At 44.8% G+C, this 25,060-nt stretch overlaps 3 protein-coding genes across 3 annotated transcripts; all 3 read left to right on the top strand.

Annotated features, from left to right (window-relative positions):
• Positions 1-8,368: 8,368 nt before the first annotated feature.
• Positions 8,369-8,928, top strand: PpBr36_10293 (uncharacterized protein; the record flags this gene model as incomplete). Its single annotated transcript, XM_029897406.1, has 2 exons — positions 8,369-8,703; positions 8,856-8,928. 2 exons carry the CDS (start codon positions 8,369-8,371, stop codon positions 8,926-8,928), a joined length of 408 nt encoding a protein of 135 aa, XP_029744292.1.
• A 7,562-nt stretch (positions 8,929-16,490) lies between these two features.
• On the top strand, positions 16,491-16,688 carry PpBr36_10294 (uncharacterized protein; the record flags this gene model as incomplete). Its single annotated transcript, XM_029897407.1, has 1 exon — positions 16,491-16,688. The coding sequence occupies one exon, from the start codon at positions 16,491-16,493 to the stop codon at positions 16,686-16,688; it is 198 nt and encodes a 65-aa protein (XP_029744415.1).
• A 1,391-nt stretch (positions 16,689-18,079) lies between these two features.
• On the top strand, positions 18,080-18,549 carry PpBr36_10295 (uncharacterized protein; the record flags this gene model as incomplete). Its single annotated transcript, XM_029897408.1, has 2 exons — positions 18,080-18,449; positions 18,536-18,549. The coding sequence occupies 2 exons, from the start codon at positions 18,080-18,082 to the stop codon at positions 18,547-18,549; spliced, it is 384 nt and encodes a 127-aa protein (XP_029744416.1).
• Positions 18,550-25,060: the final 6,511 nt, after the last annotated feature.

The raw sequence follows: 25,060 nt of genomic DNA on the forward strand, positions 1-25,060 counted from the left end.
GTGGAATTTCCGATATAACGGATTTCGATTGATTTCGGGTACAGCGGAATTATTCTTTTCCAGGGTTTTATAAACGGTTACGGGGTTGGAATGCCATGCAATGGAATTTCAAAAAAAGTTTCGTTAAATTGTTTTTTATAAACAATAATAGGATTAATTGCTCGTATTCCGGCAAGGTATAACCAGTTTCATGGTTGGAAATAAATTCCGCTGCTTTTATAACCCTAAATTGGACCATGAACGCCTATTTCCAAAAATCGTAATTGCTAACCCCTATTAATTTACAATTTTTAGGCAAAGAAAATACCCGTTTCGATAATTGTTTTACCTATCCCGTCACATAAAACTAAATTATTAAATGGATTAGGGGGTGCGGCAACGGGCTTAATACCCGAATTAGCATTAAAATTAGTGGAATCACCGCTTTCCAGGGTTAATAGGGCAATTAATGGTTAAATTGTCCTTTGAACATGATCCATTTGCGTAATTAACGCTTTTGATTGCAGGTTTTAGGCCCGTACTTTAGCGGTTAAAACTTTGTCCGGGCTGGATTTAGGTCCCCTATTTGTTGGAATTGGGCCTGGAAGGCCCGATATAGGGCTATTTTTCATTATAAGGTAATTTAAATTATAATTACAATTCGCTAATTTTATAGCTTCAATTAATTAACCTCATCGCTTAAGGGTAAATACCCTATTAAATCTAGGATTTGTTATACCGTGTACCTTTTAACGGTTATGGGCCTACGATTGCCAATTATAGGGTTTATTGCTAATTTAATAGTCGAAATCCACTAAAAAATATACTTCGTGGCAGGGCTAAAAATCACCACCTCTGAACAGTGGTGGCGACTAGTCTCAGTGCTCAGACTAGACCCCCCTGCTCCGCAGTGGGGTCCGAACGCTCCATGTACCTTTCAGCCACATGGCTTTTCGACCAATTACATTGGCTAAAAAGATCGCGCTCGTGCTAGTCTGAGGACATCTTGTCGCATTTCGCCGTTCATGGCGGTACTACCAACAATAATTTGTCGCATTTCGCCGTTTATAACGGGTATATATATTATATTATAAAAAAGCCATGTAACGCCCTGCGACCACATGTTAAATATAATAAATTGCATTTTTTATACGCGTAACCAATTGAACAGCGGTATAATTAGTAAATTATATTTTAAATATAATAGCAAAAGAAAGAGTATAATTACGGTATGCAATTGAATATACGAATAAATTATTGAATAAAAAATATAAAAATATAAAATGACCTGCGTTAAATTAATTGGAGCTTGAGGAATCTGCTATCGAGAACCGCGTCCTTATATCTCATTTATATGGAAAGAAATTTCAATATTTAGTCGCATTTGTATTTTATTATTATATTTAATTATTGTTGTGAATAATGATATATATTATTGGTTTAAAACTAAATACCATTATTAATAATTGAACGGATTTAAAACTACAAAGTGGATGCAATTAACGTTTAAAACAAAGCTTTTATTAATATTTTAATATTATTTATTAGTTTGTCGAAAAACTGAATATTTTGCGCAAATGACTTTGAAATAAAATGAAACTTTAGTATTTAAGTTTTGTTATAGGCCTTTATACGATCGCGAATAAACCTCACTTTTATAAGTTGTATTTAATTAAATAAAGCAAAAAATAGAAAAAAGGGACATACTTAATATTTCCTTTTATGCAAAAATAATATAAGTGGGTATTACAAGTCGGACCTCACGCCGACGTTCCTATATACATTTCATTCAATCCCTGAAATCTTGGTTGAATTATTGTAAGAATTGGTAAAAATAAAAAACCGTTTCGATTGTAAATTATATATAAAATTACATACATATTACCTATCCGCCTATTTAACGGCTTATATAATTCGATCTGTATACCAAACTGGAATATTATACTATTTATATACGTACCATCCCCCACGTGAAAAATGCATAAAATTTGGCCGCAAAATAAAATAATATGAAATCAATTAATAATGCAAAAAATCGATTAAACATATATATTTAGCATTTTTTTATATTAAAGATTTTTTAAAGCGAATATTACGGATTTCTTCTAACGTGAACGTTTTTATATATGCGCTATCCAATTCCTGTAACTTTGGTTTCATTATTAGAAATTCGGTAAAAATATAAGCGAGTTTCGATTGTAAATTATATATAAAAATGTGTTTATTTTACCTATCCGTTTATTTAACTGCTTATATAATGCGATAAATATACCAAAATCTGATACAGTGGTATATATATACGACCCTCCACGTGCAAAAAATATAAAATTTGGTTGAAAATTAAAAATAATATTAAAAAAAATCGAAAATCGAAAAAACAGTACCGCTATGAACGGATTAAGGGCAGGTGGTATCCAATTCGGCCATTATAATAAACAAAAAAATAAATCAAATCGCTGCTAATAGCGGTATTAAACACTATCTTCAACGACATTTTCTTTTTTCAATATTTTGCGTGGTTGTGGAATAATAAAGGAATGTCGGTCGAAAAAAAGGCCCAAAATACCGCCATGAACGGCGAAAATCGACAAGTTGTCCTCAGACCTGAACCAGAGCGTTCTTTGGATGGACCCACAGGTATATTGCAAAGCCGCAATTGAGCCACGCTCAATTGTGGAGCTCTGGGCTTCAGGGATGAGCCCTGAGACTAGGTGGCGACTTTGCAGGTGTGTGGAACCCCGACCCGGCGTTATATAAAAGTACGAACGCGTGCTCGTTGGGGTTTAGTAAAATGTTTCCTTATAATGGCGATTAACGTGATTTATTTTCTTTTTTTTTATCTTACAAAATTGAATAACGCGTTGCAGCTTTAATTATTTGAGAAAAAAATAACATTATAAAATCGATTGTGGTTTTAATTTCAGGTTTCAATATCGTTAAATCAATCAAGAAGTGCGATACCTGTGAAAAACGAACGAAGTACCTGTGGGTCAAAAGGTTTAGATTATATTAAAGTCGTAAAAGTTACATCGACAAATATATTGTGACAAGGGGTGTTTTTTTTTGCCTGCCACCGTAGTAGGGTTGGAATCCCTAAAATCCGCAATTAGTGGGTGCCCCGGTATTTGTACCAATCCAGGTGCACGTAACAAATTTAATTGGTTAAGTGGGTGCAGGGAAATCTCCCGGGTATCGTAGAGGGTAACGAACCAATTAACGTAATTCCGCTAATGGGTTTGTGGGTTATTGTAAACCCTATTAAACGCATTAGAAATTTAATCGGTTATTAGCTTACGAATACAGGGGCTTTTGGCCCTAACTGGTTAGCGTAAACCCTATTAAAATTTAAACCAATTACAATGGCGTGCACAATCCATAAAAACCACACCAAACATTTTGGATTTGCAATGCAAGCGAGCGTTGCAATACCTGAAAATTAGGCCTAAATCGAACGTTAATTCTTAGCGATCCCTACTGTAAGTACAGGGGGTTAGGTGCTAAATTAGCGCTTATTACAAACAGTTTCGCACAAAAACAGCAATATCTTCGTTAATACACGTATTGTAAAAATGCCATAACGAAAATAAAACGTAAAGTTTAGGTTTTCCAGCGATGCAAAATGCATTTTAGTGCATAAATTAAAACTTTTACGGGTTTATAATCTGTGAGCAATATGGGTTACTAACAGGGGCTTAAATATTAGCCTAGGTGCGGCGTGGTGTTAATTGCGCCATTAAAGCCTGTAATTCCAGGGCTTAAATATATTAAATTAATCTACTAATTTTGGGATTAATAATTCAAATTCATTGGTGGGGAAAACTTCGTTTTATCTCCCTTATATATTTTCCGATATCGGAATGGGGTTCCGCACGCCAGAAAACGTTCCGATACCGCACACGATTTTCCGAAAAAACATTTTATATGGGTTTTGGAAAAAACACCCTTATTTCCATATAAACCATTTCTGGGTTCGTACTAATTTGCTAATTTGGTGCAATTTTTAACCCGGTATAGGGTAGCTAATTCGTAGGGGCAGGGTGGGTGTTAAACCCGGTACAGGGTAAACCCCACTCGCTGACCGTTAAACCGCAACTCCTGCAACACACAGAATATAGCGGAAAATCCGATAACCCCAACAGCCCCACTTCGGCAATATTCAATTGTTAACAATGTGGGTTGCTAACAGGGGTTTAGGCATTAGCCTAGGTGCGGCGTGGTGCTAGTTGCGCTATAAGGCCTGTAATTACAGGGCTTAAATACACTAAATTATTCACTAAAATGGTTCACTAATTTTGGGATTAATAGATTCGATTTATTGGTGGGGGAAACTTTGCTTTATCTCCCTTATATACTTTCCGACATCGAAATGGGGGTCCGTACGCCAGAAAGCGTTCCGGTACCGCACACGATTTCCCGAAAAAATTATTTTATATGCGTTGTTCAAAAAACACCCTTATTTTTATATAAACCATTTCTGGTTTCGCACTAATTTGCTAATTTGGTGAAAATTTCAACCCGGTACAGGGTGAAACCCCATACGCTGACATTTTGAATCGCAATTCCTGCAATATACAAAATATAGCGGAAAATCCGACAGCCCCAACAGCCCCCCTTCGGCACTATCTATTGTGGCTTATATACAAATAAAAGTGGACCCATTACATGCTAAATAACGCATATAATTAACACTATTGTGGCTTATATACAAATAGAAGTGGAACCATTACATGCTAAATAACGCATATAATTAACAGTACCGAAATATAAGTAAGGCGGGATGTAAAAGAAATACCCCTGATTATTATACCTAAAAATTAGCTTCCGTATAATAGGTATTATAATCTGGTTGAATACGATCCGTTTTTATTTTAATTTATTTTTTTATATAAATAAAAAAAATAGAACGCGCGCCGAAATACCTTTCAGGAGGTTGTTAACGGACGGCTAATAAGCCGGGCCGAGCCCGGCGATATATAATATTACTACTACTACTATTTAGAAGGCGGATATTGCTTTAGTAAAGGCCCCATCAAATTCCAGTAGTATTCTGGAAGACATCGAAGGTGTTGGTGACATGCCATTGTAATTGGCGACCCGAATGCCATGGGTACTTAAGGCGGGACCCATCGTGCGTGATGAAGCACCAGTTTCTAGAATTGTTTTTTTTTTTTTTTTTTTTTTTTCAGCTACTTGGCCGTTACAAAGCTATGTGGAACACGAGAATGCCAGTAACTTGCGATTTGAAATCGGCAGAACTTCCAGTACGGGTAACATTTACCAAACCGAGTTCTAACAGGATAGCAATGCAAATATTATTGGCCAAATTCCCGGGTATTATGACCCGCCGACAACATCCTCAAAGCGTCGCTATCCATAAATTCTCGAAGGGATTCTGCTTCCACGTTTAACCTGTCATTGGAGCCCACCACATTGCAACCACGGTTATTTGAGCATCGGGCTCGAGCACATTGATGCATTAGCGAGGTAGCTAGGGACCGTGCTGGATTACAATGCACTGTATACGTTCAACTTTTGATTGAATCCGTATGTGGGCCGAAGGGGGGTATGGGGTAAGCAGCAGTCTGCATGCAGTGGGGTGGGTAATCATAGTTAGCTGATACCCCCTGATCAGTATCGAACCCTCAGCTGTACAGGCCCCGCCTCTGCCTCTGTCTGCACCCGACATTCAAGCCTGCCCTCCTCCGCATCCGACGGTCCCGTTTGCAACTGAGGTCCATCCACTCTTTGCATTGCGCTTTTTCGTCTCTGCGCTCTGTCATATCAAAGGCGACGAAACTACAAGACCTCCTGGTGAAGCAAAAGCAGGCAATCGAGAAGGAAAAGAACAAGGCTTCGAAAATCTTGAGCAGTGTGCGCCAGGACGGTCAAATTCAAGGTCGAGCCAATAAATATAACCAGATAGCTTGGGCCCTAGCTGTAGCGCGATATGGTGAACCAACGGCTCCATCCGACGACAAACCACCGAAGGGTCACGAACCAGTAATGGAAAAGCTGACAATTTGCGCCCAAATCGGCCTTTCCCGTGGCCTGACATAAACAGATTGTCAACTTGTCCTGTCTTACCCCGAGATCCTCGACCAGAAAATGACGGCACTCAACGATAACCTTAAAAAGTTTGATGAAATCCAGTGGGTGCAATATTACACAGGGCTATGTGTCGAGAGGAGAGACGTGCCGAGGAAACCGAAATTCCATTGACGGAAAGGCTGTCCACATTTTGGCACCAAGGTATGTATGCTCGAGTATCCATTTCTCAATTCGATCTGCTAACTGGCGACACAGAGGGGATTGTGACAATATATGGAAGCTTTTTAGACAAGTTCATTCTTGGTCTTCACCGCTTTTCCGCAACGGACATATCAAAGGGCGCCTCTGAGGGTCCCGAGAATCCTCCTGCGCCTATCGACGTAACAGACTATTCCACCGCGTATCGTAAGACACCTCCATCCTCTCCCTCTTGTGGGTTTCCACATCCCACAGACAGGCCCCCCTTGGCCTCCACGCCAGATGCGTCCGCCCACGGCATCCCACCACGGAAACTACTTCACTCCGAGATTGATCCCGGCCGAGACCCAACACTCCCCAGGACTCTGCCTTAGGTCAATATGTTGACCCGATTTGTAAGTCGATTTTTTCCCAACCACTGTCTACCATCCGAGCGCAGTGACATGGTCTCTTCCATCGATGCTAATCCGACGGTAGCTAGGTCGAAAGGGGAACCGCTCAGTCTCCCCTGCCGATAGCGACCTCAGCACACAACCCTTTGTTCACGGGGCATCTGCTCAGTATCACAACGCTCGTAAGCACACCCCTCGCTACCGCCGCTGCGCTCAACCCTAACACCCTCAGTGATCACTTGCGATATCACGTCCTCTAAAAAGCAGCTCCTATGATTTCAAGCGACTGTGGTGGCGGTGACTGACCTGATATATCCAAACCAGCTCTAGAGGCTCCACTCCACCTCTCCGTTCCTCGGCAGCTGCAGCATTCCCTGTCTTCGGCATCGTATGCAACTATACAAGGGCAGTTCTGCAGTATGTCATAAACCGCCTTTGTTTTTTCGAGGCAATATTGACAGGATTGTTGTACAGATTCGATTGAGAGAAATATCCAATCTGACCATGGCCCACCCAAACGGCGGCGGATCCAAGAGCTACCAGGGAACGCATACCTCAGCAACAACCCCCTCCCGACTCTGAACCCGTTCTGAACCGGCGCCGACAAAACAGCCGCGATTTCGAACAAAACACTCTGGGTTATAGCCCGAGCCTCTCAATACTTGGTAAGGCGCCTCTTTTTCTATTCCTCTTGGCTTCATCTAACCTTCAGCCGGTCTTGCTTTGCCGACAGACCAGGTTTTACCGGGCGGCCAACCACCGTTTTTAGGTCTATCTGTGAATCCTCAAACACCAGCGATTCTTAACGACAACCAAATGGTGAAGGAACGAACTCCCGGCCTGCCGACGGTTTCCACGAGCCAATCCGCAGAGCGCAACATGTTATCGACAATGGCGATTGGTTCCATTATCGAATCCTTACCGGAGACACAGAATCGCACATCTGGCAGGAATTATCCAGCGGAAGACGCAGTGGCAGACTCACACAATGATCAAGGCGCCGTCTCTGTTAAATCCACCATAGATGATGGCTGGGGTCCAATATTTGGGAAAGTGAATTTCATGCACGATCTTGCCTACAACAGAGTTTTCATCTTTGCAGACACCCCTCCCGATGTGCCCGAGCCGGGGAGTCAACTAGAGACCGATATAACGGATTTTTCAAAAGGGATTTTCCCACTGGAACGAGAACGAGGCTGCTGAAAAAGTCGTTCACTTATACAATAACTTCTGGAGACCCGAGGGACCGCGCATTATGTTTTCGATTCTAGAAAACCCGCGAGTACAAAATGTCATAAGACATTTTTTTTCAAATCAGAGCAGCGCACGATCTGGCATTGCTCGTGGTGGATGCCTATTACGGAGTGGCGTACCTGGGCGACTGCCAACCGTGATTAGCTCCACCTTACGTGACAAGGCGCCAGGGTGAGTTTGTTATTTGTTCGTTTAGGCGCGTGTACGCGATTGGCACTGCGTGCCTTTCTTCTTTCTTTGCACTTAGCTTTAGATCTTCGAATAGAATCGCCCCTATATTGCAGCCTCGTCTCTTTAGGATCGCTTTCGTGACAAAGGTGAAACTGATCGACCTTTTATCGAGAAAGAGGTTTAACTTAAAAACTTAGCATATTTTATTGAATATAAATGTTTGGCAAAGTTGTTTGGTTCCGTCGGAATTCAACCCCATCATCCAGACATTCACAAATTATCCTGTACACTCAATCTTAATATCAAAACCTGCTAGGCCGGCCAAAATGCAGCATACCATTCTTTACACCATCGTTACTCTTCTCGCCGCGGCTGGCCCAGCACTTTCCGCCGATGATAATAAAACCATGTGCTTCACTGACGTTGCTGGCGGCACCTTTCGCAAAGACAACGCCGTTGCCCTTGTGGCAGCCATGCGCGTCACCCCCGACGAGGAGAATGTCATATTTTCCTCGGACGCCAACTTTGACCTTGACGCCAGTGCTCAAACCTACTTTGCAAACCTGGAATTTTTTGCGTTTAGCCGGGAGGCAACAAATGCTGTGCTTGCAGACGCCTGTGATAAAATAATTAAAGACTGTTGTCCCAGCCCCGGCCTATGGTAAGCTTTATACTTTTGTCGTTTTTCTTCATTTTCATTGTAGTTTATGCGTTTATTAACGTTGGTTTTCTGGAATAGCTCGGGAGGGAAGGCCACTGCAAAGGATGTACGCAAGAAGGGTATTACGGTTAGTATGGAATAAGCGGGACTAGCTTGTATCGAAGACAGTGGGGTTTGAGAAAATTGGAGTCATCTCAGGAACAAGCCTCTATTGAAGGCGATTAGCATGCCGGCATTCTATTTGTGTTAAAAAGGCATTTGTTGTTTTCAAGATACCATAAGTGTAGCTTTAATCTACTAGTTGAGCTTACCACGAGCCTTTCGATTTGGGTATTTTCCCCGCATCCTACTCCTAACTCTTACTGTGTGGTATTATGTTGTTCTGGGCAAGCTGGGCAATGCAGACAGAACGGCGTCGAATGTTTGATGATCCTAACCGACGTGGTCAATGAGCTTGGAACTCCGCAGTGTTCGCGACTGGATCCGACAGTTGACGAAATCGGTCGAGTTTAATCTCCTGTGTCCTGATCGTTACTAGTAGTAGTAGTAGTAGTATTAGTTAACGCCGGGCTCGGCCCGGCTTGTTAGCCGGCCGTTAGCAACCTCCCGAGGGGTATCTCGGCGCGCGTTCTATCTTCTTTATTTACACAGGGGGAAAACAAGGAGGGCAGAGGCGGATCGTGCCTGACCGGGTTCGGGCCCGGTCCTGCTTAGGGGGTTAGTTCACTGACGCGACCCCGTGCCTAAGGTGCACGGAGGGTTCGTCTGACGGCTTGTGCCGTGAAGTGTGGGTGAAAAGGCAGTAAGTCTATTCCTCGTCAGAGTTCGAGTCGTTTACGATCGGTGTCCCTAGGCGTAAAGTGCGTTCGTGGCGCGCGGGGCGCTGGCGGGCCGCTCTGGGGCGGGCGCTGAAGTAGTTGGTGGCTATCGAAAACGCCTCAAAGCTTTTCGGTTGCCCGAAGCTTGTCTGGAAGAATTTCCAGCGTTGGGCGCGATTTGGCGGCCCGGCCGGCCGGTCGTTATCAGGCCACGGCCAGTTTCTCCACACCGCCCGCGAATAGCGGCAGTGCACCGGGTGCTCAGGGGAGGTCCGCTTCCAGCACCAGGCACACGAGGTGTTTGCATCCTGGTGGTTGAAACGGTCATGGTAGGCTTTGAAATCGCCGTGGCCGGTCCTCATGGCCAAATAATGGCCCAGTAGGGGTCTTGGCAAACGCAGTTCCTCGGGCTCCTTTCTCGGTGTGTATTGGAATTTCCATTCCCTATATGCGGGGGACCGTTCACAGAGTTCTTTACGCCACCAGTCCTTCTCTATATTCGAAAGAATGGCTCTGAGGACCGTGCCGGCACCGCTATACGTGGTTTGCTGAGCCCTCGGGTCTGGGTCCGGCGGTCCGGCGGAGCCGGCCTTGGCCAGCTCGTCAGCCCGGTCGTTTCCCGGGATTCCCTGGTGCCCAGGGCACCAACGGACCCGAACCTCGGTACCTTGTTTTCGGAGTAGATCGACAAGGTCATGGAACTCCAGAAAGGCCCATTGGGACGAACGCGGCGCGTCGCCTCTAAGACCCCAAATAACCGAGGTGCTGTCCACACAAATCCAGATCCGGGCGCCTGGCTGGGCCTTGGCTGCCGCCTGTAGCCCTCTTAGGGCGCCAATCGCCTCGGCGTCGAAAACGTGGCTTTCCGGCGTAATAGATGCGGAGCCTGCGGCAAATTCCAGGCCCGCCCTAAAAGCGGCCCATCCGTACCCTATTTGGACGCAGTTGTTTTCGTGTTTTTCCGAACCATCCGTATATACCACGATATCGTCAGGTGATACCATGTCCAGCCATTCGATAAAGCGGCGGGCCGCTTCCTCTTTCGGGACTCCTCCGGTGGGGTCAGTGCGAGAATCCGGGGCATTGCGAGGTGCGCGCAACTCTAGTCTCCGGATCCGCGGGAGAAGTTGTGCAGCCGTTTGCAGGGTCGTGGCCGAATGGCCCGAGTTGCGGGCACGAGCTGTTTCACGCAGGCGGCTGACAAGGGGGTGCCCCTTGTCCGCGAGCCTTAGTCGGGCGCCGTATTTCAGGCGGGTGTAGGCCAGCGCGACGCGGGCCGAGGGTAGTCCTGCGTCCCTGAGAACAGTGGACGAGGGGGTGGTTTTATACGCCGGGAGGATTGCCCGTGCCGCTAAAACCAGCGGTTTGTTCAGTGCTTTGAGGAGTCCTCTTTGCTTGTGCGCTGGGTTGTACCATGCCTCGGCTGCGTAGGTGGCCGAGGAACCCACGCATGCCACCGCTGCCTTGCGAAGTGCAGCCGCAGGCGGTCCGTATCTTACTGCCCCAAAGCTTTTGAGGTGAGCAGCGACCGCCATTGCTTTGGCAGCCCTTTCGGCCACGTGGCGGCGCCCGTCTAGCCGTCGGCTGAACCAAAAGCCAAGCCAACGCATGCCCGGGTAACGCTCGGCCCCGGAGGCGCTTTGTCCGCGTCGACCGCCCGGTAGTTGGACCGGGGTAACCGTTCTACCATTAATCCGGATTTCCGGGTTGCGACCGTGCCTTTTCTTAGTGATATGGATCACCTCTGTCTTTTCCGCTGCAAAATGGATTTTCTCTTCCGCCGCAATTTCGTGCATATCCCGGAGTTTATCTTCCAGCCAACGTACGTTCTCCTCCAACGAGGGTGACGATTTCCATGTAAGCACGTCGTCTGCGTATGCCAGCCGCCACTTCGCACCGTTTTTGACGAGGTACGCCAGATATAGCATATATAGGATCGGGGAAAGGGGAGACCCTTGCGGGGTGCCGCACCCAAGCCGCCTAAAGCCCGTGGTCGTACCCTCCAGCCGGACTCGGGCCTGGCGGCCGCTTAAAAAGTTAATCACGAACCTAAGGAGCATTTTACTAAACCCGAGGCTCCGCATTTTCCGTATCAATCGCCCATGGAGGAGGGCGTCGAAGGCGCCTTGGACGTCGCATGCGACAAGGGTGACTTCCTCCCCGCGAGCTAAAGCCTGCTCGATATCGTGGGCGAGGGCACAAACCAGATCCGTCGCCGATCGTTTGGGTAGGGCACCGCCGTGGGTGCAGCTAAGGAGCCCGTTGTCGTGTATGGCCCAAGCTATCCGGCGTGCAACGAGCCTCTCGAGGCCTTTTCCGATGCAGGAGAGGAGGGCTATAGGCCGCCAGGATCGAACGCTGCTCCGGTCTTTCTTCCCCGTTTTCGGTAGCATCGCGACTTCGGCCTTCTTCCAAGGCGCTGGGAAATGTCCGAGTTCCAGGCAACGTTGGTAGAGCCTGCGCACCGGCTCGGCCAACGAAGCCCATCCGGCTTTTAGTAGCCGGACGGTCATTCCGTCGATGCCCGGGGACGTGCTCGTAACCCCAATGCAGGAGCGCTCCGCCTCTTCCGCACTAACCTGGGTGTCCCAAGGGATTTTAGCCTCGTCCGGCGACCAGGCCTCCAAGGGGTCTCCCTGCAGGTCATCCTCCGCCGAAAATCGGCCAAGCACCTCCCGTTGCAGTGCTTCCGCTTTTGCTAAAGGCTCGCTCACTTGCTCGCCGTTAATAACCAGCGGCGGGGACCGGAGGCGTGGTCCGGCTCCCAGCCAGCCCACCATGTTCCACAAATCCTTATCGTCGCGCAGTTGGTCGATCCGGTGCCTCCAGTACTCCCGCTTCGCGGCCCGCACCCCTTTCGTGTAAGCTTTCTCCTCGGCAGAGGCGTTTGCCCTATTTACAGCGCTCCGCTTAACCCGCTGAAATTCGGCCCAAAGCCGTTGGCAGTTTTCGGTCCACCAGGGAGCCGAGCTGCCCCTTTTTCCCGCCGGCGTACCCACGACCCACGTCACTTGCTCCCATAAAGTTGTAAATTCAGCTACCCACGCGTCCAATGCGTAGCCATCGGCCGCGGATCCCGGGTCCGGCATATCTTGCATGCCAAAAGCAAGTAGCTCCGCGAACTTTGGTAGCCGGTCGTCCCTAACTGAGACGTTGACCGCCTCCGGGCGGGGGACGCCGCGCGTCCGCAGCGTGGTATAAAGAGATTCGTGGTCGGAGCCTGTGTAAAGACTGCTGTCAACCACAGTTACCGTGCTGGGGAGGTTGGAAAAAACCATATCCAGTAAACCCCCGTCGCGGTGGGTGGGCACGCCGATATTTCCTGTAAAATGCATGCCCTGGGCTTGCGCCCATGCCGTCAGTTGATCCCCTCCGCGTGCGTCTGTGCGGCCTGGCTGGTATGCAGCAGCCGCTACGTTAAAATCGCCGCCTATCACCGTGGGTCCATTTGGCACGGTATTGCATACCATTTCCAGCGCGGCCTCAGTACCCGGAGCCCTATATACGTTAATAAACAATATTCCGTTAATTTCGAGCCAAAGTACGTCCCGCGTATTTTGGCCCTGCGGTAACCGTCGTTGTGCGGCCCCTAGGGCTGCCCCCTTCTTGACGTAGGTGAGCACCCGGGGCCGGAGCCCAGTCATGGCTTCGTAAGTGCTCGCGTGCCATTCGTCCACTGGCGCAAAGACATCATAGCCCGGGTGCGTTTGTGTAGTCGTCTTTAGCCCGCACCATGGCTCTTGGACGTTAACCAGGTCCACTTCTCTCTGGTGGCATAACTCCAACAGGCTCAGATGCACACCCATCCTTTTGCCTACGTTGGCCCAAACTACGTCGAGGCGTTCCCGCTGCATGTTGCCGAGCGAATATTTCGTCATATCAATCGATGGGTTGCTTCCAAGTCTATCACATCAGCGGGGCAAGGTTCGGCAGCCGCTGCGTCCTCCTCTATTTCGGCTGCCCAAACGATCTCGTCTTGCACGCGTTCCTGTTCAGCCTGCAGGAAGTTGCGGATGTCCGCCCCTGCCGCCTCGCATGGCCGCGCTCTTTTGTTTGAAATGCTCGATCGGGAGCTCGAGGTTTGCGAATGCTGCGATGAGGTGCTTAGGACCGGGATTGCAGGTGCTGGCTTTCGGCGGGCCGCCTCAGCCCGGTCGTTGATAATCGCGGCACGGTTGGCACGTCCGATTCTGCGGATCCCCTTTAGTTTACGCTGTGAAGGTCGTTCAAGCTTCCCATTTACCACCAAAGGTCGGGCAGGGCAGTTCTCATGTCCGGATGGGAAATGGCCGTGGCAGTTAACGCATTTGGGGGCTGCCTTGCACGGCTCTTCCTCTGTCGCATGTTTTGCTTCACCACATATGCCGCAACGCGCTTGCCGTACGCAGCGACGTATTTCGCAATATCCCTGGCAGCCATCGTGGTGGTGTGTAATTTTGCGTGACTTTTCAACCTTCCGCGCACGCCCCGACACCCCAAAAAGCTGAAAAGGCTTTACGGGTTGGAGGAAAGACACTATCCACGTGCCCTCAGCCGTATGCGGGTCGTATCCATGCCTGGAAATGTGCCAGTTGACTGGCTGCTGGCCTGCTGCCACGGTAATCTCCTCCTGGATTACATCATGTACGTCCTTTCTTCCGTCCAGGCAATTGAGCGTTCGGGGCACTCCAGAGACGGCGTATGTGTGCCAGGTTGTCGGGACAGTAACTTCCCGCGCGTCCAATGCGTCCATAATGGCCTTGACTGCGTTGGGGTTGAGGAGTTTTTGCCGTGTTTCCTCAGAGGCCACCGTAACACCCCAGCCCGTGGGGGTACGTTTGGCGTTTGGGATTTCACTGTGTGGCACCGAGACCAATTCGGCCAATTTGGTGGTTACCGCGTATGGCTCCCTCGTCACCATCCGCAATTTGTCATTTACGCGGATCAGGATGCGGTTGGCCGGCTGTTCTGTCAAACGTTTCGGGGCTTGGGGGCGGTCCCGGCCCGATTGGGAGGGAGCTGCGGAGCTGTCAGGTGCATTGCCGGGCGTCGTACGTATCGGGTACGAGCGCGTGGCCGGGGTTAAAATTCGCATTGGGGCCGCCGCTGGTGGCGTGGCGGCTCGCTCGGCCCATGTGACCGATTTGTTAATGGGCGTGCCTTTGCCTTTAGAGGCCGACGACGCCGTGCCCGTCCTTGTAATTAAGATGCTGCGCCTTTCGCTGGAACTGGTCGGCGAACGCGACGGAGAGCGCGAACGCTCTTTTTCAGGGAGGGTGCGACTGAGGAACCAGCCGCTGATCACATCGTCAAGTTCGAGAACAATTCTCCTAAGCGCGGCGTCCTCCGGGGCCTGTAAGCTTTCGAGCTTGGCTGCAAAAACCTCTTCGAGCCAGCTGCCGACTGTTTCCACGTTTTCCAGCTCCTGTTGCAGTGTTTTGATGGCCAGGGCCGGGAGGCTGGAGTACCTTCCGCGGCCGGCCGGCTCAGGCGCGTTAGCGGTGCGCGTGTCGAGAGATACGTGTTCCGACTCGGCCTGGCCCTGCGGAAAAGCCTGCGGCGTGCTCTGCGGGCGCGCGCGGCGGTTTGAGACCTCTGGTGAGGCCATGACGACCGGCGCCCGGAGGGCGAAAATTCTTCAGCTGTTAAGCTTATTGGTGTGTTTGGGTGTGAATCGCTAACAAAGGTGGGTCTGACCCATGAATGTGGAGGATGCTTGATGCGCCTAATGTAATACGAGTGAAGTGTGTGATCGTTACTCCAAGCAAAGAACTAAATGTAGACAGTTGAATAGGCCGTCCAAGTATTGCAGACTCCGGTGCAAGGCCGGAGGCCTGCCCGAACCCACGGCGCCATTACATAGGCAGACGATTTCTATTGCTTTGCAATGTGCGAGTAACTTTTGCCAGCTTGAATACCAAGACTGGTCAACCGTCCAGCAGGGTCCGGATGTTCTTCTAGCATGATTTGAGGAACCCGTGGAGAGATACTAATTGACAGAACAATTAACAAGATTCCAGAACTTTGAATAGTGAATTCCGTGTTAACAGATTTAGCCAATCATTATAACCCCACGTCCCCACCTAGGAGTTATATACTATAAGCCAATCTGAATAATCCCCGGCTTATTGTATGTAAAACAGTGCCCAGAGATATTACCAGGTACCCAGGTTATTTATTTTAAATAATTCTAATTATACGTCTTTTGCATTTTACCAAGTACACTGGCAACTTGTGCTCAATCGGAGTGGCCGTGTCTGAGAGTCATGCTATTAAGCTATTTAGGGCCTGTGTTTCCAAATTTCCAGATATTTGGCCATACAACGTAGACACACAGATCTTCAAAGTCCTCAAAATTGACTACATCGGTATTATGTTGAATCCCATTTCCAACGGGTTCTAGCGTTTCCGCTGCCTGGGGGCCATCTTGTGCATTTCTTGTACTGCGTGGCCGTTATCCCACGTTGGTGCAGACGCGTGTCTTACCGATTAAAAGAATGCATGAACGGGCGCGGCAATCCCTTACTATGCCCTTTTATTTACTCTGCGGCGCCAGTGTTTAGGCTGCTTGCGCTACTGTGGTACTGAATCTGCCTCTATATCAGATACTTGCCGCAGTTGTGCGGAAGATTTATTTCCGCGACTAGGGAATTAATTAAGTTTAAATGCTTTGTCAAAAGTACCTCTCTTTGAAGCCTAACGCGAGTACATAAGAAAACCATATACCTCCTTCCACGTTGGGTACTTATCTTCCTTTTCCTCGTGGGCTTTTAACTGATAACCATTCTTTTCTTAATATTGCCTTTTACCTTCCATCTCTCCACGATATTTCGTGAGCTGCCTTGCCCTTCATTGCTGAGTACACCAAGTTTAATATTGCGTCGCTTTCAAAGCATTCAAAATGCATTTCTCCACACTCTCAGCTCTTGGCCATCCTCGCTCTCAGCGCGACGGTCCTGAGCGCTGCGACGCCAATTGCCGCCAGTGCGGATGATGGATACCCGGGTGGTCCTCGTGCCGCCGCGGCCTGCCAAGTCCCAAGACTCCATGTCCGCGCAGAGCGTTCACGGTTCAAGTGGGGAAACCCTGATCCTTACACCAAGCTGGACGTTCAGGACCCCGATGAAAAGCAACCTAATGTGGCTCAAAGGGTCTGGGATGCATGTCGTTACCAACCTCTTCGCGTGATGTTGAAAAGTTGGCTCGAAAGCGAAAAGCCACGCCCCGGATATACGGCCTGGCTAGAACATAAGGATGAACAGCGTGCCAAAAAGGCTGAAAAGCAGTGGAGGAAAGACGCTGAACGTAGATTTGAGGTTATGAGAATCAGTCATGAGAAGTCGCAAAAAAAGGAGACGGAAAAATTGAAGAAGCATTCGCAGCTAGTGGGAAGTTTGCATGAACAAAACTTTGTTCAAGGTAGATATGGGCTAATTAGTATGAGCCTAACTCAAATGCCAGGGAATTTAATGTTGGATATTAGTCCACACCGCAAAAGCACAAATTTCAAAACAGTCCAATCAGTCTTCGAAAGTTAATTTAAACTACTCGGATTCCAACGTTTGTCAGTATCCTACCTGTGAGCAGTCCATTACCACATGATCGCATGTACGTAGGGCCTTTCAAGCCTCTGTATACCTACCTTGTTTATTCTGGCACTTTAACATTTGCGGCAGGCTTTTTAGCACCAAGGAAAAGTCGCATCACACGAAAAGCCCTATGTTCTTAAAATAAGGATATCTGTGATTAGTAATCGCAGGTAATCCCAATAGTAAACGAGATATATTATTTTTTCTGCAAAGGAGAGATATATTTCAATAGGCGGCGTAAGTGGTGTTAACCGACAATTCTATTCACAAAAGTCCCAGCAGCCAATCTGCGGAGAGTCCATCATCCTCTAATTTTACCTCCGTGGGTGATTTGATTCAATCGAGAACGATTTGACACACTGGCGAACTAAGACAACTACTAATATACTACTTGTTAGTCAATATCTTCCTCGTTGTTTTCGCCCTTTGCCACAAAAAGCGTTTTATCCTACCAAATATATGTTTATGACTTTGCGCTTTAAATTTGACCGAAAGTGCGGAGGTAAAGCACTGCCAGACATCTATTAAACCTGATGACAGGGATCCAGCTGGATCGTCCTTCGTATACAGAATTCCTGACACGGGGCATAAATCTATACATTAATAATTTGTTCTATTAATATATTATCGGATTGACCGGTCTGTATCTAACGAGTTTCGTCGATCCTTTCCTCTCCAGTACTTCACCAGATGTGTAAGCTCATTGGTCATCTTTATCGACGTATAACCTTACAGATATAGCAACCATGACATGGTTTTCTCTGAATAGCTGAAATATACTAATATATGCATTGTGTATTGTTCTTAATTTGGCCTTCAATCAAATATATACGCGTCGACGCGACTATAAAAGCCAGTGTCACACGCACCTTAACTCGTTTGTTTTTGTCACTCATATATATATCCACCTCGCACTGGCCTTATTCCTCTTGTCAAATCTCCACCTCGGAACTCATTCGCCTCTTTGCAGCCGCGATACTATCCGTTAAAATGCGCGCTTTCAGATTCGTTCAAATCTGGGCCCTGTTTGCCATCGGCGCCGCAGCCATTCCAACCCCAGTCAATGTCCCTGCGGCTCTGACTAGCCAGTTGGAGCCCCGCGCCGAGGAAGGCGGTTCTGCGGGCAACAATATCCATCCTCAATCGCAGGAGAAGTCGCCTTTGACATGCATTTGGTGCGGCAAGAAGAAGAGTGGAGGTGTTGCTTTGGTGGGGCATATGGTATACAATCACGGAAACGATGAACTGGTAGCAAGAATAGGAAAAGACGCTCAACACAACAGATACGAGAAAGACAAGGAAGGATTCAGATATTACAAGAAGTACCCCGGTGTAAAGCTTCCTCCCCAAACGTGGAGAGGTACGGGGAAGATGCCAGAACAGGATGTATCTACTGGCTCAGAGTGAGATGCATCGTTTTTCGACATTTCACCTACTCAAGTACAGCCGAAGGCGTCTAAAATATACGCGCAGTGGTGCAGTCTATTTATTACGTGGGATGAGCGTCTGCGCACATACCCATGCTTATAGGATATATAATATATTTCCATTTATGGACTATCTTGTTCTTCGGGGCTTGGAAGCTACAAGCCTCATTCCGTAGTGGATGGTACTTGGTATGTATATTGCAGACACTGCTACATACCAAACCCAAATCTTGAACAATTGCAACTATCACAAAAGTATCCATTTTTGTATTTCTTGTCTCCAATGATTAAATGGGTGGTGGAAAATTTCCACCGCCTGGAAATTCTTCTCGGCCTAGGGCGGTAGCCCTCAAATATGTACAGCATTTGGGCTTTTTACTGCGAAACCGTGAGAACTCTTGGATGTGAGTATAGGCAGGACTCCGATATGGAGCGATCAGCAGCTTGGCCGGTGTTCCCCAAGTCGCGTCACCGTTATTGTTATAACACATCTACGGGCATTTGATTCATTGGTTTGTGTTGGGTCTCAAACATAATTACGGTAAAGTGGTGATAATTTGCCCTGGGTTGGTCGTGTTGCCAATTTTGTGACACCAAGCTACCACTAATCGCTGGCTAATAGTAGTAATAGTAGTAGTGGTAGTAGTAGTAGTAGTGGTAGTAGTAGAAGTAGTGGTAGTAGTAATAATAGTGGTAATAGTAGTAATAGTGGTAGTAGTAGTAGTAATAGTAGTAATAGTAGTATTTAAGGCCGGGCTCGGCCCGGCTTGTTAGCTGGCTGTTAGCAACTTCCCGAAAAATATTTCAGCGCGCGTTCTATGTTTTTTATTTACATAAGAAAAAACAAAAAAATAAAAACGGATCATATTTAACCGGGTTCGGGTCCGATTTTATTTAAAAAGTTGATTTATTAACGGTCAATAACGTAAAATCTAAATAAAACAAAATTAAATTTATTTTTGGTCCGAATTTAAATCGTTTGAAATCGGTATTTTTGAACGTAAAATATATTCGCAACGCGCGGGACGTTAACGGACCATTTTGGGGCGGGCGTTAAAATAATTAATAATTTTCGAAAATATTTTAAAAATCTTCGGTTATCCGAAGTTTATTTGAAAAGAGTTCCGGCGTTAGGCGCGGTTTGGCGGCCCGATTAACCAGCCGTTATTGAATTACGGATAGTCTTTCTATACCGCCCGTGAATAGCGGTAATATTCCGGATATTTAGGAGGTGTCCGTTTCCAGCACCAGGGATACGGGGTATTTGCAGAGTGGGGATGAAAAAAACAAAAGGATGATTATACAGCTCCGCTGTTATAGGCGGAACCCATATTTTAATTAAAAACAAAGAGTGCGGTAATGAGCTTAAATCCCGGTCCAAAAAGGATAAATGTGATTTGGAATTAAAAGTAAAGAAAGAATTAAATATTAACTAAATTCCAAGATATAAAGCGACCAAGTAAATAACAATGAAGTGAATTCGAAGAGTGCCCCACCTTTATAGGTTCCAGACCTCATGTTCTCGTCCTTTACCTTTTAACCAGCACTTTGCGGAGTTTGAAACTAAATGCAGGAAGAGAACGTCAATTTGGAGCTTGCGAGAAGCACAGCATTATCTGCCAAGCAAACCGGCACACTGCTGAAATATAAACGGAACCGGCATAATGGAAGGGTTTCGAGTATAGCTTGATTAATAAAAAGACCTTTTATTTTGGACCTGGTGCGTTGGAGCGTTGGAGCGTTGGAACGTTGGGACCTTGGAACGTTGGAACGTTGGAACGTATATTAATGCAGCTCTAGGCTGGATAAATGCGGAAATATAGGACCAGTTCTCAAATACGACGGCCAGGTATATTCAAAAACAGTGCGCTCTGGTCTTCCGAGCTCCAGCAATCGCCACCTGCCATTGTAAATCGCTGTTTTCACATTTTGCCGCTGTTTTAGCTGTTGGCCATGGTTCGAGGAGGTACTAACTTGGGCGTCGAACCGCTAAAACTTTGTTCCTGCGTATACTAGCGTGCAACTCCATTTTCTTATTATACAGTTTGCCAATTTTCAGTTTGGTTTGCGTTTGCGTTTGCAAACCATTTCCACGATTCCATCATCTGTTTCTGAACGGATTCAGTCGGCCACGCATGGTCTCGTGAGGTGCGGCAAAGTATGTCCAAAAGTGTTTCCTGATTGTTTCGGTTTTCAAAAAGAGCACCGACTGTAAAATAATCCCTACCAAAATACTAGCTGGTAATCGTTAACAATAGCGGTGCGCCGCTTATATACTTAATTTTAACGTTTTACCGGTATCGGGTAGTCTCAGGGCTCATCCCTGAAGCCCAAAGCTCCACAATTAATCCACTCCGTTCGCTTCGCTCCACTTCGTGGCTTAATTGCGGTTTTGCAATATATTTGTGGGTCTATCCAAAGAACGTTTTGGTTCAGGTTTGAGGACAATTTGTCGATTGTCGCCGTTTATAGCGGTATTTTTGGCCTTTTTTAAACCGAAACTCCTTTATTATTCCACAACCACGCATAATATTGAAAAAATAAAATATCGTTGAAAATAGCGTTTAATACCGCTATTAGCAGCAATTCGATCTATTTTGTTATCTGCTATAATGGCCGAATTCGATACCACCTGCCTTTAATCCGTTTATAGCGGTACTGTTTTTTCGATTTTCTTTTCGATTTTCGATTTTTTTTAATATTATTTTTAATTTTTGACCAAATTTTATAATTTTTGCACGTGGAGGGTCGTGTATGCTTATATATCGTTATACTAGATCTTGGTGCATATACCAAATTATATAAACAGTTAAATAGGCGGATAGCAAAGTATATACTTTTTTATATATAATTTACAATCGAAACTCGTTTATATTTCTACCAATTTTAACGATAATAAAATCAAAACTTCAGAAGTCCAATGACATATATAAACAAACGTCCAAATCCAATCCTGCCTATAATATCGGCTTTAAAAACTGTTTGATAAAAGAAAATATTAAATGTGTATTTTATAAATCTTTTTGCTTTATTTAATTAATTTTATATTATTTCTGTTTTGCAGCCAAATTCTGTGGTTTTTACACGTGAGGGGTGGCATATATTTATTTAATATAATATTTCATTTTGGTACGTATATTTGATTGTATAAGCCGTTAACTATGCGGATAGGTAAGGTGTATCCAATTTTATATATATTTTGCAATCGAAATGCTTTTACATTTTTACCAATTTTAACATTAATAAAACCAAAATTTGTATAATTGGATTATGTATATAAATAAACGTCAACGTAAAGCCTGATTTACAATACCGGCCCTTTATATTCTTTTATGTAAAGAAATGCTAAATTACGTTATTTTTATATTTTTTGCTTTATTTAATTAAATAGAATTTATAAAAGAAAAACTGATATAACATTTTTTCACAAAATGATATAAGAATGCATTAATTAAAAATATTTTCATTTTACCAATATTTACGTAAATTATTTAGTTTTTTAACAAATTGTCAATTTATATCAAAATATTAATAAAACTTTTGTTTTAATCGATTATTGCATGCACTTTGCAGTGTTAGGTATATTTAGCTAAAAAAACTGTAACTTAAACTAAAATTAGTATTTTGTACCATTATATAAAATAAAAATTAAATATAATGAAAAATTACAAATTTTACTTAATATTTTAATATCTTTCCATATATAGTAGCTATTAAAACGCGGCCGGCATTCAAATAATCAACAAACTCCAATAAACTCAACGCAAACTACCGTATATTTTTATGATTTCTATTTGTTTTTTTATTTGAATATTTAATTATATATCATAATTACACCATTTTCTTTTGCCATTATAATGCGAATATATTGTATATACCCGCTATAAACGGTAAAATACCACAAAGTATCCTTATATTAGTAAAATAATTATTAACGATATCGCAACATTAAATATATTATTAATAATACCGTTATAAACGGCGAAATGCGACAAATTATCGTTGGTGGTACCGCCATGAACGGCGAAATGCGACAAGATGTCCTCAGATTAGAACGAGCGCGATCTTTTCGGCCAATGTAATTGGTCGAAAAACCATGTGGCTGAAAGGTACATGGAGCGTTCGGTCCCCACTGCGAAGCAGGGGGGTCTATTCTGAGCACTGAGACTAGGTATCGGGTTCCGAATCCGAATCCGAATATAATTTTACAATTCCGTTAATAGCGGAATTAACCTCCTATTCCAGAGCGTTATACGCTACGCATTCGCTAACGTCACCTGGAATTGAACCCGTAAATAATTTGAAATTTATTAAAATTATAATTATTCCAGCGATTAATTCCCTGGAATTGGAGGATTCAATATTTTTCGCAGTAATGAAATCCGAATTTGGGTTTTTACCCTTTTTTCGTAATTTGGAAATGTTTTTCTACCTATTATTCGATTTCTGGTGCTTTTTTCAGCGTTTTCTTTCCCCGAGTTTTATTTTTCAAATTTATAATTAGCGGTTTTAGCCGTAAACCCGTTAGGTATTGCGTTGGCGTTCGGGCCAGGTAAAAACTACCCCTTCCAGGGCCCGTCAATCTTAATTTCGTATATTTACGGGGTAAATTTGCACGTTAGTATTCGTTAAACTAGTTACCAGGGAATTACAACGGTTGTTAAATTGTGGTATTAATCCTTTAAATTTCGAAAAATTTAAAGCGTGGAATTCCCGATATAACGAATTTCGGCTTATTTCGGGTGGAACGCAATAGCTATTTCCCAGGGTTTTATAAGCCGTTACGGGGTTGGAATACCATGCAACGGATTTTAAAGGTTCCTTAATTAAGCTATTTTTTATAAACAATAATAGGATTAATTGCTCGTATTCCGGCAGGGTATAGCCAATTTCAGGGTTGGAAATAAATTCCCCTGCTTTTATAGCCCTGAATTGCACTATTAACGCCTGTTTCCACAAATCGTGATTGCTAACCCCTATTAATTTACAATTTTCGGGGAAGTAAAATACCCGTTTCGATAGTTTTTAACGTATCCCGTCACTTAAAATTAGGGTATTAAGTGGATTAGGGGGTGCGGTAGCGGGTTTAATTTCTGAATACCATTGAAATTAATGGAATTACCGGTTTAAGGGCTAGCAGGGCAGTTAATTGTTAAATTGTCTTATAAAATTAGTTTATTTGCGTAATTAAAGCTTTTAATTGCAGGTTTTGGGCCTGTAATTGAGCGGTTAAAATTTCGTTCGGGCTGGGTTTAGGCCCCCTATTTGTTGGAATTAGGCCTGGAAGGCCCGATATAAAATTGTTTTCCATTATAGGGTAGGCTGAATTATAATTGTAAATTGCTTATTTATAACTATAGCTAACTAACCTAATCGTTTCAGGGTAAATACCCTATTAATTTTAAGATTTGCTATGCCGTTTGCCTTTCAACGGCTGTAAACCTGTAATTGCCAATTACAGGGTTTATTGCTATTTTCAATGGTCGAAGTCCATTAAAACACAGGGTTGGAATCCCTGAAATCCGCAATTAATGGGTGCCCTGGTGTTTGTCCCAATCCAGGTGCACGTAACGAATTCAATTCGCCAAATGGGTGCAGGGTAATTTGCAGGGTATCGTGCAAAGTAGCACGCAGGATATCGTATAGCGTAACAAGCCAACTAGCGTAATTCCGCTAGTGGGTTTATGGGCTATTATAAACCCTATTAAACGCACTAGAATTCAATGGGTTTGTGGGTTAGTGTAAACTCTATGGAATGCATTAAAGATTTAATGGGCTATTAGCGAACGAATACAGGGGCTTTTGGCCCTAACTGGCTCGCGTAAACCCTATTAAGATTTAAGCCAATTACAGTAGCATGCACGATCCACAAAAACCATACCAAAAATTTTGGATTTGCAATGCAAGCGAGCGCTGCAATACCTGAAAATTAGGCCTAAATCGAACGTTAATTTTAACGATCCCCATTGTAAATGCAGGTGGTAAAATGCTAAATTAACGCCCAAAACTAACAATTTCGCATAACACAGCTATATTTTTGTCAATATACGTGCTGTAAGGATGCGATAATTAGTCTCAGTGCTCAGACTAGACCCCCCTGCTCCGCAGTGGGGACCGAGCGCTCCATGTACCTTTCAGCCACATGGCTTTTCGACCAATTACATTGGCCGAAAAGATCGCGCTCGTTCTAGTTTGAGGACATTTTGTCGCATTTCGCCGTTTATAACGGTATTATTAATAATATACCTAATATTGCGATATCGCTAATAATTATTTTATTAATATAAGGATAATTTTTAATATTTTACCGTTTATAGCGGGTTTCTATAATATATTCGCATTCTAATAGCAAAAGGGAATGGTATAACTATAATATATAATTAGATATTTGAATAAAAAAACAAATAAAAATTATAAAAACTTATAGTAGTTTGCGTTGAATTAATTGAAGTTTGTTAATTATTTGAATGCCGGCCGCGTTTTAATAACTACTGTATATGGAAAGATATTAAAATATTAAATAAAATCTGTAATTTCTTATTAT

This window comes from Pyricularia pennisetigena (assembly GCF_004337985.1).
Source record: "Pyricularia pennisetigena strain Br36 chromosome 4 map unlocalized Pyricularia_pennisetigena_Br36_Scf_9, whole genome shotgun sequence".
In the NCBI taxonomy this organism is placed as follows: Eukaryota; Fungi; Ascomycota; class Sordariomycetes; order Magnaporthales; family Pyriculariaceae; genus Pyricularia; species Pyricularia pennisetigena.